Here is an 18,308-nt window from a genome sequence, read left to right as displayed (position 1 = left end):
TATTGGTTTTAGGAGTTCCCATCGTGGTGCAGCGGAAACGAATCTGACTAGAAACCATGAGGTTGCAGGTTCGATCCCTGGCCTTGCTCAGTAGGTTAGGGATCCAGTGTTGCAGTGGCCTGTGGTGTAGGTCAAGGACGAGGCTCGGATTTGGCGTTGCTGTGGCTCTGGCTACAGCTCAGATTTGACCCCTAGCCTGGGAACCTCCATATGCATCGGGCACGGCCCTAAAAAGATAAAAAATAAAATAAAATAAAATATTGGTTTTATATTGAAATGATATTTCATATATTTTGGGTTAAATAGAATGTTTTATTAAAAATAATTTTTGGGGGGGTGCTGCATCTGTGGTATGTGGAAGTTCTCAGGGTCAAATCAGATCGTCAGCTGCTGACCTATGCCACAGCCACAGCAACTCAAAGTCTGAATACTAGTCGGGATCATTACCACTGAGCCACAATGGGAACTCCTTTTTTTTTTTTTTTTAATTGACCTAGTTGTTTTACAATGTGTTAATTTCTGCTCTACAGCAAAGTGATTCCATTGCACTATATACTTTTTCATATTATTTTCATTAATCACAGAATATTGAATAGTTCCCTGTGCTATGCAGTAGAACCTTGTTGTTGACATATGAACTCTTTTTTTTTTTTTTGTCTTTTTGTCTTTTCTAGGGCCACTCCCGTGGCACATGAAGGTTCCCAGGCTAGGGGTCCAATCGGAGCTATAGCTGCTGGCCTACGCCACAGCCACAGCAAGAGCAACGCCAAATTCGAGCCGCGTCCTTGACCTACACCACAGCTCACGGCAATGCGGGATCCTTAACCCACTGAGCAAAGGCCAGGGATCAAACCCGCAACCTCGTGGTTCCTAGTCGGATTTGTTAACCACTGTGCCACAAGGGAACGCCCGACATATCAACTCTTGAAATTGGTTGCCTGAAAGAGTTGAAACTGAATGGGGCCCTGTGGGGAATCCTGTGCACAAAAGCCTTTCTGTGTCCCCCATTTCTTTCTTTTTTTTTTTGTCTTTTTGCTATTTCTTTGGGCCGCTCTTGTGGCATATGGAAGTTCCCAGGCTAGGGGTCGGATCGAAGCTGTAGCCACCAGCCTACGCCAGAGCCACAGCAACTCGGGATCCGAGCCGCGTCTGCAGCCTACACCACAGCTCACGGTAACTCCGGATTGTTAACCCACTGAGCAAGGGCAGGGACCGAACCCGCAACCTCATGGTTCCTAGTCGGATTCGTTAACCACTGCGCCACGACGGGAACTCCCCCCATTTCTTGTTTTTAGGAAATGGGCCTCATTCAGCCTCCATGGCCTTCCCTGACTTCCAAAGGGTAGGTTCAGACAGTTGCTGATCAGGGAAAGGAGAAGATGAAAAAAAGAGAAAAGAAGAAACTATAGTGCAGCCTTGGGGCAGGGTCCTGGTTCCCTCTCAAGGCATACACATAATAATGTAGGCATCTTATACACCTAAGAGAAAGGTTATATTTCTCATGCTTCTTTCAAAAATGTATAGCTGGAGTTCCCGTCATGGCTCAGTGGTTAACGAATCCGACTAGGAACCATAAGGTTGCAGGTTTGATCCCTGGCCTTGCTCAGTGGTTTAAGAATCCAGCATTGCTGTGAGCTGTGGTGTAGGTTGCAGACATGGCTCAGATCTGGCGTGGCTGTGGCTCTGGTGTAGGCTGGTGGCTACAGCTCCGATTGGACCCGTAGCCTGGGAACCTCCATATGCCGCAGGTGAGGCCCTAGAAAAAGACAGAAAGACAAAAAAATAAAAAATAAAAATAAAAATGAATAGCTTAAAAATGAATCATCTAAAACTGAAAAGCTTAGAGCCCTTCCTTGTGCATCTCTGCAGCTTGACTGAACCTTAAGCACAATCACCTGTAAATTAAAGATTATGCACCCTGAGCACAACTCCCTGTTCCATCCTTGGCCTGGGAACTGGTATGGCCAAAAAATAATTTTTTGTTTGTTTTGTTTTTTGTTTTTTAAAACCGAACCTGGACATACGGAAGTTCCCAGGCTAGAGGTCAAATCAGAGCTGTAGCTGCCAGCCTACACCACAGCCACAGCAACACAGGATCTGAACTGTGTCTGCAACCTATCCCAAGAAATGGGAGTTCCCATTGTGGCTCAGCAGTACCAAACCTGATTAGGATCCATGAGGACCCAGGTTCGATCTCTGGCCTTGCTTAGTGGGTTAAAGACCTGGTGGTGCCGTGAGCTGGGGTGTAGGTCACAGATTTGTCTTGGATCTGGCGTCGCTGTTGCTGTGGCATAGGTCGGCAGCTGTAGCTCCAATTCAACTCCTAGTCTGGGAACTTCCAAACGCCGTGGGTGTGGCCCTAAAAAAGCAAAGTTCCTGCCGTATGAAGATTTTGGTTTATTTTACATTGTCTTTATTCCTTTTGGTTTTTTTTTTTTTTGGTCTTTTTGCCATTTCTTGGGCCACTACTGTGGCATATGGAGGTTCCCAGGCTAGGCGTCTAATCGGAGCTGTAGCCACTGGCCTACACCACAGCCACAGCAATGCAGTATCCAAGCCACGTCTGCGATCTACACCACAGCTCCCGGCAACGCTGGATCCTTAACACACTGAGCGAGGCCAGGGATTGAACTCGCAACCTCATGGTTCCTAGTCGGATTCGTTAACCATTGTGCCATGACGGGAACTCCGGCTTGCATTATATTTCTACCGGACAGTGCTGTTCTAGAGGGTAATCAGACAACACATAAACAAATATGCAATATGATGTTTGGTGAGGAGATATTAGAGCTGAGAAGTGATTGAAATGAGAGAGTGAACAAACAGGTGGAAATAAACCTGTGAGCCTGGGACAATGTGGAGGCCCATGTGACCAGAGCAGGTGAGTGAGGAGTATTTAGGGATGAGTTAGGAGAAGAGGGCCAGAGATGCAGTTTAAATAAAAACATTATCACTGGAGGAGTTCCCATCATGGCACAGTGGAAACGAATCTGACTAGGAACCATGAGGTTGCTGGTTTGATTCCCGGCCTCGATCAGTGGGTTAAGGATCCGGCATTGCTGTGGCTGTGGTGTAGGCCAGCAGCTGTAGCTCCAATTGGAGCCCTAGCCTGGGAACTTCCATATGCCACGGGTGCAGCCCTAAAAAGCAAAAATATAAAATAAAATTCTCTTTAAAAAATAAAAAAAAGAAAAAAGAAAAAGAAAAAAAATGCACACATTTATTTATCTTTTTACCGTCTCACCCTTGCATACAGAAGTTCCCTGGTCAAGGATTGAATCAGAGTCGCAGCTGCCAGATTTTTTGTGTACCTGGCTGAAGATCAAATCCACACCTCTGCAGCAACCTGAGCTCCTGCAGTTGGATTTTTTTTTTCCTTTTTAGGGCCACACCCGCGACATATGGAAGTTTCCAGGCCAGGGGTTGAATCGGAACTACAGCTGACAGCCTATACCACAACCATAGCAACATGAGATCTGAGCCACATCTGTGACCTATGCCACAGCTGTGGTAACACTGGATCCTTAACCCATTGAGCCAGGCCAGGGATCAAACCCACATCCTCGTGAATACTAGCTGGGTTTGTAACCTGTTGAACCACAACAGGAACTCCTGCAGTTGGATTCTTAACCCACTACACCACAGTAGGAACTCCAAAAATACACAAATCTTAAACATTCCGTTTAAAAATTTTCACAAATGTCTACACAAATATAACTACTACTTCAATCAGGTAATTGAAATCTTCCACCACCCCAAAATATTCCCCTTATTTCTTGACAGTCAATCCTTACCCTTTACTCTTTTCCCCAGGGAAAACTGTTGTAATTTATATTACTTATAGATTAGTTTTGACTTTTCTAGAATTTCATGTAAGTGGAAGCATACCATATAAACTCACTTGGATTTGATTTTTTTTTTGGAGGGGTATACCTATGGCATATGGAGGTTCCTAGGCTAGGGGTCAAACTGGAGCTGTAGCTGCTGGCCTACACCACAGCTCACTGCAATGCCAGATCCTTAACCCACTGAGGGAGGCCAGGGATTGAACCTGCATCCTTATGGATGCTAGTCAGATTCGTTTCTGCTGAGCCACAACAGGAACTCCAATGGATTTGGTTTCTTTTGCTTATTAGAATTCCATTGTGGCACAGTAAGATCAGTGGCATCTCTAGAGCACTGGGATGCATGTTTGATTCCTGGCCTGGGACAGTGGGTTCAGGATCCTGTGGCTGGGATCTGATCCCTGGCTTAGGAACACCATATGCCTCAGGGCAGCCAAAAAAGAAAAAAAAATGTTATTATTGTGTATATTAGTTGTTCATTCATTTTCTTGTTTATTGTGGTAAAAATATATATGACATAACATTTACCATTTACTCAGTTTTTTTTTAGGAGTATACCTGTGGCATATGGAAGTTCCCAGTCTAGGGCTTATGCCACAGTGCTGGATCTGAGTATCAAGCGGCATCTGTGACCTACCCCCACAGCTTGTGGCAATGCTGGATCCTTAACCCACTAAGCAAGGCCAGGGATTGAACCCCTGCACTCACGGACACTGTGTCAGGATCTTAACCTGCTGAGTCATAATGGGAACTCCAATACCATTTACTCATGTTCACGTTTTGCTTTTTGTTTTTTTTTTTTTTTGCTTGCATATGGAGGTTTCCCAGGCTGGGGGGGGGTAGGGGGTCGAATTGGAGCTACAGCTACTGGCCTACACCACAGCCATACAGAATCCGAGCCTCACCACAGCTCATGGCAACGCCAGTCAGGGATGGAAACCCGCAACCTCATGGTTTCTAGTCGGATTCATTTCCGCTGTGCCACGACACATGTTTTTAATTTTTTTTTTCTTTTCATTTTTGGCTGCCCCGGGCCAGGAATCAGCTATGGCAAGGGATGGCTGTTCCAGGCCAGGGATAAAATCTGCATCCCAATGTCTCCCAAAACACCACCAATCCTGTTTAACCATAGCGAGACCTTCCCATTTGCTCGTTTGTTTGTTTTTGTCTTTTTGCCTTTTCTAGGGCCGCTCCCTAGGCATATGGAGGTTCCCAGTCTAGGGATCTAATCGGAGCTGTAGTTGCTGGCCTACACTACAGCTCATGGCAACGCCGAATCCTTAACCTGCTGAGCAAGGCCAGGGATCGAACCCACAACCTCATGATTCCTAGTCGGATTTGTTTCTGCTGTGCCACGACAGGAACTCCTATCGTTCACTGGTTTTACATATATTCATAGTGCTGTGTAATCAACACTTATTTCCAGAATTTTTTTATCCATCCTAAACTGAAACTCTGTACCTATTAAACGATAACCATTTCCCCTGCCCATAGCCCCTGGCAACCTCTATTCTACTTACTGTATGAATTTGACTAGTCTAGGTACCTAACATAAGTGGTATCATACAGTATTTGTACTTCTATGTCTGTTTTTTCACTGAGCATAATATTTTCAATGTTCATGCATGTTGATGCATACATCAGAATTGCATTCCTTTTTAAGGCTGAATAATTCCATCTTATATAATTACATTTTGTTTACTCATTCATCTGTTGATAGACACATGGCTTTGTTCATTTCTTTTTATTGTTGAGTAGTGTTCCATTGTGTGGACATACCACAATTAGCTAATCTGTTGGACATTTGGATTATTTCCAACTTCTGGCTATTGTGAATAAAGCCCTTGGATGGACATGTGCTTTCATTTCTCTTGGGTAAACACTAATGAGTGCAAAGGCTGCATCATATTATAGGTATAAATTTAGTTCTTAAAGAATGGCTAAACTGGGAGTTCCCATCGTGGCTCAGTGGTTAACGAATCCGACTAGGAACCATGAGGTTGCTGGTTCGGTCCCTGGCCTTGCTCAGTGGGTTAAGGATTCGGTGTTGCCGCGAACTGTGGTGTAGGTCGCAGACGCGGCTGGGATCCCACGTTGCTGTGGCTCTGGTGTAGGTCGGTGGCCACAGCTCCGACTGGACCCCTAGCCTGGAAACCTCCATATGCCGCGGGAGCGGCCCAAGAAATGGCACAAAAACCAACAAACAAAAAAAGAATGGCTAAACCGCTTTTCGAAGTACCAGTTAATTATCAGTGGATTCCACATTCTTGTTCCACATTCTTGTCAGTCTTTAATTTTAGCCTGCTTACTGGCGTTTAGTGGGTGTGTGTGAGGTCTCTAATTTATGTTTCCCTCGTGAATAATCATGTTAAACATATTTTCACGGGCATACTGGCTATTTATCTATCTTCTGTAAATTATCCCTTCAAATCCTTTGCCTATTAAAAAAAAAGGGTTAATATCTATATTTGCAACTAAAGTCGCCTAGGACCTATACTCATTCATGCTCATGGCTTACGAGTTCTGAAAGACGTCCGCCTTGCATAGAAGTACTTGCGGTGGACAGAGGGCCCAGCCCGATATTGCATCCAGGCTAGCTAAGCCATTTCTGAGCAATGGCTGCGGCGCGTCTCCAAGGCTCTCTCGGTGATTGGCTGAAGGAGCACTTCCGCAGGCACTTCCGACTCCCGGCCCGCCCCGAGCATCGGTCATTGGCTGGGCTGGCCCAGCACGATTCCTCTCGGGAGTTGTAGTTCTTGGGGCTCGGCTGGGACGCAGGGAAGGACCATTGGTCCAAAGCCAGGAGCGGCAGTTGTGTTTGGTCCTGGTCGTTGGCACCATGTCCCGCGTGTCCGTGCCCTGCCATGTGAAAGGCACTGTGGCCCTGCAGGTGGGGGACGTGCGGACCTCCCAAGGCCGGCCTGGCGTGCTGGTCATCGATGTCACCTTCCCCAGCGTCGCGCCCTTCGAGGTGAGCAAGCCCTGTGGGCGCGACCCGGGCTCCTGGGCGGGGCCTATCTGGGGAACTCGGGCGTGTCCCAGGCATCTAATCTTTTACTGAAAGCCTCTCCAGAGCCCTCGCCCTAAAGAATCAGTTAACTATTTGTTTATCTCTTCAGTTAACAAGTATTTACTGTAACACAGCTTCCTCTTCTGTTCTCTTCAACATCTCTTCCCAGTGTCCAGAACAGCCCTGGCACAGAAGTGGCAACGTAGTAGGCTAAGGGAGTTCTCTTGAGGTGCAGCGGGTTAAGGATCTGGCGGTTGTCGCTGCTGACTCTATTTGCTCCCTGGCCCAGAAACTTAGGCATACCTAGGGAGTATGCAAAAACAAACAAACAACAAACCCACAAAAATGCCTCCTGCCCAGACCTACAGTCCCTGCTGGAGGTCAGGATCAACTCATCCCTCATTGGGATTTTCCCAGTGGCTCCAGTTACCAGTCTCCAGTTGCTCTTCTACTTTTGCTGGCAGAGTGACTGGACAATGCAGAAATCAAGAGGACAAAGCCCACTTTCTAATGGCCTAACATTCAGGGCCACTCTGTGTCTGTGCCCTATTTGCTTCTCCACATGTGCACTTTGACTTATAGTATATGGTTCTTCCCCAAGCTGTTCCTTACTCTAAGCTGAGAGATTTTATTAAAGGGCCCAACTCTGGAAATCCTGATTCATTTGGTCTGGAGTGGAGCCTGTATAGCTATATATTTTTTTAATTTTCAAAAAAAATTTTTTCCTTGGTTAATTCTGATGAGTATCCAGTGATGAGAACTGCTGTAGCTAGGCCGAACCACTGTCCCAGGTGCCAGGATCTGTCACCACTTAGTGCTTCTTTGTATATGCTATGTTTACATTTTCTCCTTTTCCTGGTCCATTTGATGAACTCATCTGTACATTTTCTACCTCCTCTAGAGTTAGGGCTTTGACCTCTGGCAGCATTTTGGACATGTGGCAAGATCTGAGGTCATGGTTTGTTTGCATGATGTGCTCATTTGGACTATGAGTTCTAGGAAAGCAAAATTTTTTAAGGCCCCAGTGGATTCTTGTTGAAATTGTTAGATTGGTAGAGGAGTACATTCCAAGGTGGAGGAGGAGAGGGCGACTTTGAACCCTTCAGGCCTTGGGCCTGGGTCTGATTTGTCATGGTGGGTTGTGTGTGCTCTAGTTGCAGGAGATCATGTTTAAGAATTACTACACGGCCTTTCTGACCATCCGTGTTCGCCAGCACACCTCGACACACACTCCGGCCAAGTGGGTGACCTGCCTGCGGGACTATTGCCTGATGCCCGACCCACACAGTGAGGAGGGAGCCCAGGAGTATGTATCGCTGTTCAAGCACCAGGTCAGCTGGGACTCAGCATGGCCAGGGAAGCCCAGATGAGAGCTTACAAGGGGCCTGGGGATTGGGCCAGGATATCAAAAGGGAAGAGGGGCAGGCAGAGCTGGCCTTGGTTGTAGTTTTTTTGGCAAGTGCCTTGGAGGAACTACTGTTTTCTTCTCAAAGGCTTGGGGAGGAAACACCTTGGCTCATTGCTGGTTGGCTCCTCAGCAATGAGCTGGGGCCTCGTTGGGTCCTTGTGTGTGTGTGTGTATGTATGTTTGTCAGATGCTATGTGACATGGCCAGAGTACTGGAGCTGCGTTTGATTCTGCGACAGCCATCGCCGCTGTGGTCATCTTTCACGGTAGAGGAGCTGCAGATCTACCAGCAGGGACCAAAGGTAAATGACTAGCTCAGAGCTGTTGGCTGGCCCTTTCTTCAGGAGGCTCCTAACTCTGGCTGAGAGGCCTTGGGGTGCAGTGGGAGTGGGAGTGGACAGGTAAGGATGGTAAGACTCAGAAGGAGGCTTTCATGCAACTTACCCAGGTAGGAATGCTGGAAGCTCATGTTGAGGGAGGTGAGGCCATGTCCTCATATCCCCTGACATTTGGGGCTACCTGTCTCTTTCAGAGCTGGAACCTTCAAGTGCCAGGGGATACTTCTGTTCCTTATCTTCATGGCATATAGAAGAGCTTAGGTAGTCTGTCTGCCCCTGGGGCTGGAATAGGTTTTTCCCAGTGTCTGAGGCTGTCAGGGGCCCTTCTCTCTGCTCTCAGGACCTTGGGATCTGGTTCCAGGGCTCTCCTACTCTGCCTCCCTCAGGGCAGTATGCCTTTGCTTTGCAGAGCCCTTCCATGACCTTCCCCAAGTGGCTCTCCCACCCAATGCCTTGTGAGCAGCCTGCTCCCCTTCTTGAGGTAAGCCCTCACCCTGGGTAAGAACCATGTGTGAGTAGCTCTGGTGTCCAGCACAGGTCCAAGGGAACCCTTTTCTGGGACTGGATCCAGGGCCCTTGGTTCACTCTGTACCACCTTCCTCCTGAGATCCGAGGCAGCTCTGTGGGGGACGGGGCTGCTTACTCCACATCAGGCTCCTTACTCCTGTTTCACGTTATCTGGGATTGTTACTGGTTCACCTGGTGGGCTCCATGGCCCAACTTGGCCTCTCTGGAGTTCTAAGGGCACTTCTGGGGAGAGACCCATGGCCACTGACCCCTCCTTCTGGAGCAGGGTCTCCCAGACCCCAGCAGGGTATCCTCCGAGGCACAGCAGATGTGGGCGCTGACAGAGATGATCCGGGCCAGTCACACCTCCACAAGGATCGGCCGTTTTGATGTGAGTGATTGCTTCCCTCTGCTTGGCTCCTGTTGGCCTGAGTGGGTCAGATCTGATGGTCTTTTTTTTTTTTTTGCAGGTCGACGGCTGTTATGACCTGAACTTGCTCTCCTATACTTGAGTTGTGGCTCCCAGTCAAGACGTTAACCTTTTGTGCCCACGCAGGCCCAGTTTGGGCCATCAAGGGCCAAAGCATTTTCCATGTGCGTTCCAAGTGTTGCCTGCATGCCTATTCTGTCTGGGCCACATTCAGAGATTCAAGATTTTGGAGCTCACTGTTGCTTCAGCATGAGCTCCTGGAGGTGGTGCACTTTGTCCTCACCTGACTGCAACCTGAAATTCCTTCTTTTCCCTCCCTAAACACACTCTAGTTCTATTGCTCAGAATCTCCCTGTACCCTCTATCCCTCCTGGGACATTCCTGTCCAACATGATTCCTGTCTTCTGCCTGTTCCCCGGTCCTGACTGTAGTGGGCCGGAATAATCTACTAGAACATGCTTTGTCTAGCCTTGGAAGACTGCTGTAGCCTGGCCCTTGCATTTGGGAGTTTGAGGAACAAGAGCCCTATTTCTGCCTTCTGCAACCCCTAATGGTCTTCTGTTTTTTTTTTTTTTTTTTTTTTTTAAGGGCTGCACCCGAGGTATATGGAGGTTCCTAGGCTAGGGGTCTAATCGTAGCTATAGTTGCCGGCCTATACCACAGCCACAGCAACGGGGGATCTGAGCCATGGCTGCGACCTACACTGCAGCTCATGGCAACACTGGATCCCCGACCCACTGAGTGGGGCCAGGAATCAAACCCACGTTCTCATGGGTATTAGTTGGATTCATTTCCACTGTGCCACAACGGGACTCCCCTAATGGTCTTCTTTCCCTTTGTGCTGTGCCCACAAAAAGAAAATTCCTGTCTAAACTCTTCCATTGCTTGCCCAGGGGGCCACACAAAGCTGGGAAGTTGGGCAGCCTGAGTCCCCTGTTTCCTGAATTGGCTTGGTATGTGTGTTTAAATTGGTCAGCTCATCCATTGCATTTGGGTGGGTGCCTCTGGCAAGGCCAGGGCCCGAAAATGAGTCCTGGGACTTGCCGGCCATCTGACACAGCCCATAACACATCCTTGTGTCTCTCCCAGTTTCCCCCTTCTAAAACAGCCATGCGCAGTGTGATATCAGCCTCTGTGTGGGCGCTAGGTCCAGGTGAAGTTTCTCTTTGGTGTCTTTTAGGAGGCTGAGGTTTTCTACAGCCCCAGGCCAGCAACTGAATAAGATAGGCTACTCCTCCTTATAGGAAAATTCTGTCTTTCTGGTTTTTCCTGGCTTTGCCTCTGGGGGTGGGGGTGGGGGGTGGGGGTGGATTGGCAGTATGGCAACATATGTTTGACCTGGGAAATTGATCTGGATGTTTGTGCAGCTCAGCAGCTTTCTGGGGGAAGTTCCTTCAGCTCTTACCCATTAGAATTCTTGCAGGTGATATCTGCTTGCAGGGTCATTTCCTTGGCCCCATTCGGCTTTTACTAAGAGGGTAATGATTACAGTCTTGTGCTCAGGGGGTAGAGCCCTCAGAGTGGGGGGAGGTTCCTGGGATGGCAGGGACCCTGCTTCCTGCACAGCTGTGTCCCCAGCACAGAGCCTCCTAGTGTGCTGCAAAATCAATAAATACTTGTGGAAAGCATCATTGTGTTGGTTGCCTGTGTACACCTAACAGGAGAGCTGGAGACCCTCACATGAGGCCAGGTTACTGTGGCACTCTAACTGCCAGGCTAGCTCCACCCTCCTATGCCCTCTGTCACCCTTCCCCATCCCCCCATGACCTTAAACTCCATTGTCTCAAACTGGTGATTCAGGCCTTTCAGCCCTTTACAGAACTTTGGCCCTTTGGAGGCAGGGCATTCAGCCCGGGGAGTTCTAGTCCCTAGCTCTATTACTGAGCAGCTTAACTGGCTGGCTTAACTGGCTCTGACTGCTCTTTCAGCCCTGAACAGAGGGAAGTGCCTGGGGCTATTTCCCTGAAGCTGGGAGTCAATGCACTGTTTGCTCTAAAGCCCCGCCTGCCCTTGGGGCTGCCCACTCCCTCTTCTGATCCCCCAGTGGGGGAGAGACCTGTCAAAGCAGGGCCAGGACTACATCTCCCAGAGTGCCTGTCAGAGTGGTGGCCTCTGTGCGCCGGCTGCACCAGTTGCAGGCAACAATGCAGCGGACTGTGAGCATGGTGTCCCGTATGGGCTTGCGTCTGCAGGCACTCCCCTTGTCCCTGGGCCGTCCACTCAGTTGTGCACAGGTGGGTTAGAGGGTGCTAGGGTTGGTGCCAATCTTGGAGGGTGGGAGAGGGTGAGGGCTGGGGTCTGAGGCTGTGGCGGCGCTGAGCCCAGCCGCCCGCAGGATGTGCTCCGCAGGACACCACTCTATGACTTCCACCTTGCCCATGGCGGGAAGATGGTGGCATTCGCAGGCTGGAGTCTGCCTGTGCAGTACCGGGACAGCCACGTTGATTCACACCTGCATACACGCCAGCACTGCTCGCTCTTTGACGTGTCCCACATGCTGCAGGTGAGACAGGGGGATGTGTTGGCTAGGGCTCATTCTGGCTGGGCCAGGGCTTCCTCTCCGTCCACAGTGGTGCAACCCTTGGCTTTCTTTGCTGGGTGCTGGATTCTGAGGGCAGTCCTCCCAGAACAGTTGGCGGTCTCGGGTGTAATGGATTATGGCTCCCAGTCAACTAACTCAGAGTCTCTCTTGATCATCTCCTGCCTCACCTCTCTTACTTAGTGCGTGGTGTGGCTCAGTGGCCTGGGTTTCCGGAGGCTGCCACTCATCCTCATCTACCTTTCTGGGTATTGGTTTGGTATTTCAGGAAGGTGCTGGGCCCTTCAAGTTTCCTAACTTCTCTTGAGTGTATCTTTTCTGTATTGGTGGGTATCGGGGAGTCAAAGTTGGGATTCCGCCAACTGCAAAATCAAAAGAATAATTAGGCATGTTGGCTGGGCACGACTGGTGGGAAGAGGATGCCTCTTTGCCCCATGGCCTTCCAGATTGTAGCTGCTGCATGGACTGAGGCTTTTTGATCTCTTTCCCAGACCAAGATATTTGGCAGTGACCGGGTGAAGATGATGGAGAGTCTAGTAGTTGGAGATATTGCCGAGTTAAAGCCAAATCAGGTGGGCCTCTCTTTTATTTCTGTTCCATGAATGTTCTTAGTCAAGAACCTGCAAACTGGTCTGAGTCTCTGCTTTGAGTTTGGGGGCCAGAGATGTCTCACATCTCAGGGCTTGCTTGCAGGACAGAGTCTCCAAGTCATGTCTAGACACCTGGACTTCTGCAGGGAGGGTCATATCCCATACCCACCATTTCAAGCTGGGAGGCCAGAAACCCAGGTTCATATCCTTTTCTATTCCTTTTTTTTTTGGTCTTTTTGCCATTTCTTGGGCCACTCCCGCGGCATATGGAGGTTCCCAGGCTAGGGGTCCAATCGGAGCTGTAGCCACAGGCCTATGCCAGAGCCACAGCAACTCGGGATCCGAGCCGCGTCTGCAACCTACACCACAGCTCATGGCAATGCCAGATCCTTTACCTGCTGAGCAAGGCCAGGGACCAAACCCGCAACCTCATGGTTCCTAGTTGGATTCATTAACTACTGCGCCACGACGGGAACTCTTTTTTTTCATATCCTTTTCTGTGACCTTCCATGCTACCTAACCCCTTGTAATCTAAAGTGTGGTCCCAAAACCAGCAGCTTCATCATCACATGGGAGCTTGTTAGGAACTTGGGCCACTCCAGACTTGCTGAACAGAACCGACATTTTAAACAGATCCCCAGGTGATTCATGTGATCTCTTAACCACAGGCTCTTCATCCATCCAGCAGGGAGTGTTTGGAGCATTGCTCATCGAGACAGACTTTTTTTCTGCTTTTTTGCTTTTTAGGGCCTCACCCGAAGCATATGGAAGTTTCCAGGCTAGGGGCAAATCGGAGCTACAGCTGCTGGCCTACACCACAGCCACAGCAATGCTAGGAGCCGCGTCTGCCACCTACACCACAGCTCACGGCAATGCCAGATCCTTAACCCACTGAGTGAGGCCAGGGATCGAACCCACAACCTCATGGTTCTTAGATTCGTTTCCTCTGTGCCACAACGGGAACTCTCATCCAGGTAGACTTTGAAACTTCTGTCCTGGGGTTTGGGGCACTGGGTGAGTTGTCCTAGGTCTGGGTGCGATGAAGCAGTAAGTCTTAGGTATCATGGATTAAGTGTGAGATGGGACTCTTCAGTACTGAATGGGAGGGGTGCCGAGGCCCCGTTAGATTAGGGAGGTCCCCTAAGGTGGGGAAGAGGTGAAAACTTTTTCAGTGTACAAAGATCAAAAACCTTGGGCTTGGGAGTTTCTATTGTGGCTCAGTAGAAGTGAATCTGACTAGTATCCATGAGGATGTTGTTTCAATCCCTGGCCTTGCTTAGTGGGGTGAGGATCCCGCATTGCTGTGAGCTATGGTGTAGGTTGCAGATGTAGCTTGGATTCTAAACTGCTGCGGTTGTGATGTAGGCCGGCAGCTACAGCCCTGATTTGACCCCTAGCCTGGGAACTTCCACAAGCCGCCATGGTGTGGCCCTAAAAAAAGCAAAAAAAACCCCAGCAACTAAAAAACCCCAGGGCTTGGAGTGTCCATTGTGACTCAGCAGGTTTAGAACCCAGCTAGTATCCATGAGGATTTGGGTTTGATGCCTGGCCTAACTCAGTGGGTTAAGGATCCAGTATTGCTGCAAGCTTTGGCATAGGCTGCAGACGTGGCTTGAATCTGGCATTGCCGTGGCTATGGTGTAGGTCGGCAGCTGGAGGTCTGATCCGACCCCTAGCCTGGGAACCTTAAAAAAGAAAAAAAACAAAAAAAAAAAAACAAAAAAAACCAAGGAGTTCCCATCATGGCGCAGCAGAAACGAATACGACTAGGAACCATGAGGTAGCGGGTTCGATCCCTGGCCTTTCTCAGTGGGTTAAGGATCTGCCGTTGTGGTGAGCTGTGGTATAGGTCATAGATGAGGCTCGGATCTGGTGTTGCTGTGGCTCTGGCCTAGGCTGGCGGCTACAGCTCCGATTCGACCCCTAGCCTGGGAACCTCCATATGCCCCGGGTACAGCCCTAAAAGGACAAAAGATGAAAAAAAAATAAAAGAAAAAGAAGAAAACCCAAAAAACAAAAGACCCTGGGCTTGTGAAGTTTGGGGCAGACCTAGCCTTGCACCTCGTACCACCACCCTCTAGCCCTGTGCATGAAGGTTCAAGGTTCTAGGTGGCTGAGTGGGCCCTGGGTGTGTTTGACTTGCACTTGACCTTGGCCTCTTTGACCTGGAGACAATGATATTCTGCTTTGATACTAGGGAACACTGTCACTGTTTACCAATGAGGCTGGAGGCATCTTAGATGACTTGATTGTGACCAACACTTCTGAAGGACACCTGTATGTGGTATCTAATGCTGGCTGCCGGGAGAAGGACCTGACCCTCATGCAGGTATGGCCCCTTTGTATTCTAGGCACCCTGTCTTCCTTGTTCACAGAGCAGCATCCTTATTGTCCAGAGCTGGACTGGAATGGACAAGGGGCTTGGACAGTGGCTCCTTGAAGGGAAAGTAGGGCTCCCTGGAACAAGCTTGGTTTCAGGGGTGGAGGAGGTGGGGAGTTGAAGCTGATCCTGGTCTCTAAGTGAACATCTTCTGGTTAGGGTGGAGGGCTAGAGCCTGGTGTTGAGAACTGGTAGACCAGGGCTTGGGTTATCCTTGCCACTTAGTGGTTATATGACTTTGTAAGATGGAAACCAGCCAAGCTCTGCAGCACCTGGGCCATGGTAGATGGCCAGTAAAGGGCCTCAAAACTAGTACTTTTTTTTTCTTTTTAAAGTTCTCTTTAAAATTTTAATTTTTTGCTTTTTAGGGCCACACCCGTCACATATGGAAGTTTCCAGGCCAGGGGGCGAATCAGAGCTGCAGCTGCCGGCCTACGCCATAGCCAAAGCAACAGAAACACAGGATCCAAGCCACTTCTGCGACCTAAACCAAAGCTCATGGCAACACCAGATCCTCGCCCCACTAAGCAAGGCCAGGGATCGAATCCACATCCTCATGGATACTAGTCGGATTTGTTTCCACTGTGCCACAATGGGAACTCCTTTTTTTTTTTTTTTTTTTTTTTTTTTTAAATGGCCACACCTGCAACATACCAAAGTTCCCCAGGTCAGGGACAGAATCCAAGTTGCAGCTGCAGCAACACCAGATCTCCCCATCAACCCACTGGGTCAGGCTGGTTGATCCTACCCCTTGCTGCTGTGGTCAGGTTCTTAACCCACTATGCCATAGTGGGAACTCCAAATATGGTGTTTCTATCTTTCCTTTCAGGATAGGGTTAGGGAGCTTCAGAACACAGGTGGTGATATAGGCCTGGAGGTGATGGATAATGCTCTGCTAGCCCTACAAGGTAAGCAGGCCAGGTTGGGTTTGGAGCTGACCTTTGCTTTCCAGGCTCCCTCTACTGCTTAGCACAGAAGCCACGTGAGGAGGAAGGTGAGGATGGCGCAGAATTCTTAAGTTCGGTATCATACCCTCTTTCTACCTGCCACAAGGCTTCATGGGCTGTAGGCAAGAGCTTCTTCTCCCACCTTCAGAGTGGGGCTTGCTCAGGGCTTGTTCCAACCCCTAAAGGCTGTTATCCAGCTTTCCAGGGCACTAAGACCTGGACACTTGGTTACTGGCTCCCTGGGCCCAGGTCCCACTGCAGCCCAGGTGCTACAGGCTGGCGTGACAGATGATCTGAGGAAACTGCCCTTCATGACCAGTGCTGTGATGGAGGTGTTTGGCGTGTCTGGCTGCCGTGTGACCCGCTGTGGCTACACAGGAGAGGATGGTGTGGAGGTTTGTCAAGAAGTGGGCACAGGGTAGTGCAGGGAAGAAGACTCTGGGGCCAGCTGCCCACCTGCTCTCTGATGTCCCTTGCAGATCTCGGTGCCAGCAGCGGAGGCAGTCCGCCTAGCAACAGCTCTGTTGGAAAACCCAGAGGTGAAGCTGGCAGGGCTGGCGGCCCGGGACAGCTTGCGCCTAGAGGCAGGCCTCTGCCTGTATGGGAACGACATTGATGAACACACCACACCTGTGGAAGGCAGCCTCAGCTGGACACTGGGTGAGCTGCGCTAGTACTCAGGGAGGGGATCCTGAAGGCTGGAGTGACCCTTAGTGAGACTGGCCAGCCCATGACTGCTTCCAAGGTTGTGTAGCCTGGAGCAAGTGACACAGCCTCCCACAGGCTTCATTCTCTGAAGGAAGGCACCACAGTGGCTTTGCCCGGTATATGCTGAGGACCTTCAGCAGGCAGAATGGCCTCCAAGACCATGGGGCAGGAGGTGGGTGGCTGACTGACTACACTGCACAGGAGGAGTGGACCCTAGGGGAGCCTCAGTGAAGGGGCCTTGGTGCTAGATGGGTGTTTCTTGGGGGTCCTTGTTCCTAGGACCTCTGTGGTCAGAGGTCCTACGGGCTGTGGCTTAAGTCTGGAGTGTCATGTTCTAGGGAAGCGCCGCCGAGCTGCAATGGACTTCCCAGGAGCCTCGGTTATTGTTCCTCAACTGAAGAGTAAGGTGCAGCGGAGGCGTGTGGGGTTAACATGTGAGGGTGCTCCCGTGCGAGCGCACAGTCCCATCCTGAGTACAGAGGGCACCGTGATTGGTAGGTGGACCAAGGAAGTTAGACAGTCCTTGTTTCTTCTCTAGGAGGGTGGGGGCACTGGATTGGCAGGGTGGTGTTGACACATGGCCTTTGCCTGGACAGGTACTGTGACCAGTGGTTGCCCCTCGCCCTGCCTGAAGAAGAATGTGGCAATGGGTTATGTGCCCTATGAGCATAGTCGGCCAGGTACCCTGCTGCTGGTAGAGGTGCGGCGGAAGCAGCAGGTGGCTGTGGTCAGCAAGATGCCCTTTGTGCCGACAAGCTACTATACCCTTAAGTGAGAATGACTTGGGGCAGGGCCATCCCCTCCAGGAGCCTGGCCCTGGAAGGCATTCTATAAGGGGTTAGTCATCTACTTGGTATAGGTGGCCTGGGTGGAGGCTGGTTCTGGTTGTCTGGGAGAAGGGGGGGATACACCACCTATTCCCACTTCATCTGTGACACTGCAACTTCAAGACCCCATTTCTGAGTGATAGGCCAGCCCAAGCTCCCACTGATCTCACTCTTGCCAGCTGGAGAAGCATCAGTTTTGGCACCTTTCCCTCCCACTCTGCCAGGTGCTGGCTGTGAGGCAAAGGCTCACCTTTAGGGGGAGGATAAAGGCTGCCCAACCTACCTCACAACAGTTTCTCACACTGCAAAGGGTTATTGCCTTGGGCAGTGCTGGCTACCTCCTCTAGTTCACTTTCCACGAATGCAAACTGTTGCCTCTCCCTGGGCAGGAATGATTCCTGACTCACAGGGGGTTGGCCCAGGAGGGCTGCTGTGCCCATGTGTAAACCTGGGGATGACTGAGGGGGCGTAGACTCACTCTTCCATTCTCCATTTGGCCCATCCTGCTGCCCAGTAGCCAACCATGCCAAGCTCACCACCTGTTCTGAGCCCTAGGGCTATTGTTGGGCAGGATGGGCTTCCTCCTGGACTTGCCTTATCTTGGACTGACCTTTGCCCCTGGGACTTATTACTGGACTCTACCAACTTTGAAAACATTAAATTAGCTTCTTCCTCTTGCTTGCCAGAGTCTCTAGCTTCATTATTCTCTGTCCACAGGATTACTAGGGTGGCAGTCCAATGCCTGCCTTCCTGGCCTCTGAGACAGGCTTGGAGTGGGTT

General features: G+C 50.0%; 2 protein-coding genes across 6 annotated transcripts; both read left to right on the top strand.

Annotated features, from left to right (window-relative positions):
* The first annotated feature begins 6,603 nt into the window (after nt 1-6,603).
* On the top strand, nt 6,604-11,165 carry NICN1 (nicolin 1, tubulin polyglutamylase complex subunit). 2 transcript variants are annotated; one of them, XM_084988392.1, is made up of 6 exons: nt 6,604-6,816; nt 8,010-8,186; nt 8,502-8,564; nt 9,010-9,081; nt 9,394-9,498; nt 9,578-11,165. In XM_084988392.1, the coding sequence occupies exons 1-6, from the start codon at nt 6,685-6,687 to the stop codon at nt 9,617-9,619; spliced, it is 591 nt and encodes a 196-aa protein (XP_084844518.1). In that variant the 5' UTR covers nt 6,604-6,684; the 3' UTR covers nt 9,620-11,165. The 2 variants fall into 2 exon arrangements, with proteins under 2 accessions (XP_084844518.1, XP_020924396.1); XM_021068737.2 differs by having other exon boundaries at nt 8,451-8,564.
* Nucleotides 11,166-11,382: 217 nt separating this feature from the next.
* AMT (aminomethyltransferase) lies at nt 11,383-18,208 on the top strand. Of its 4 annotated transcripts, NM_001244426.1 has the most exons (9): nt 11,383-11,771; nt 11,873-12,040; nt 12,568-12,648; nt 14,864-14,995; nt 15,876-15,954; nt 16,243-16,388; nt 16,473-16,653; nt 17,040-17,195; nt 17,298-18,208. In NM_001244426.1, the coding sequence occupies exons 1-9, from the start codon at nt 11,682-11,684 to the stop codon at nt 17,474-17,476; spliced, it is 1,212 nt and encodes a 403-aa protein (NP_001231355.1). In that variant the 5' UTR covers nt 11,383-11,681; the 3' UTR covers nt 17,477-18,208. The 4 variants fall into 4 exon arrangements, with proteins under 4 accessions (NP_001231355.1, XP_020924167.1, XP_084843100.1 ...); XM_021068508.2 differs by lacking the exon at nt 11,873-12,040 and having other exon boundaries at nt 11,672-11,771; nt 17,298-18,206; XM_084986974.1 differs by lacking the exons at nt 15,876-15,954; nt 16,243-16,388 and having other exon boundaries at nt 11,672-11,771; nt 17,298-18,206.
* The last annotated feature ends 100 nt before the right edge of the window (nt 18,209-18,308 follow it).

This window comes from Sus scrofa, chromosome 13, assembly GCF_054392235.1.
Source record: "Sus scrofa isolate SSC_HxYL_T2T_F1_AM1 chromosome 13, Sscrofa_HxYL_maternal_Yorkshire_Landrace_v2.0, whole genome shotgun sequence".
NCBI lineage: Eukaryota > Metazoa > Chordata > Mammalia > Artiodactyla > Suidae > Sus > Sus scrofa.
The sequence above is the reverse complement of the archived record's forward strand: the minus strand, read 5'-3'. Positions and strand labels throughout refer to the sequence as shown.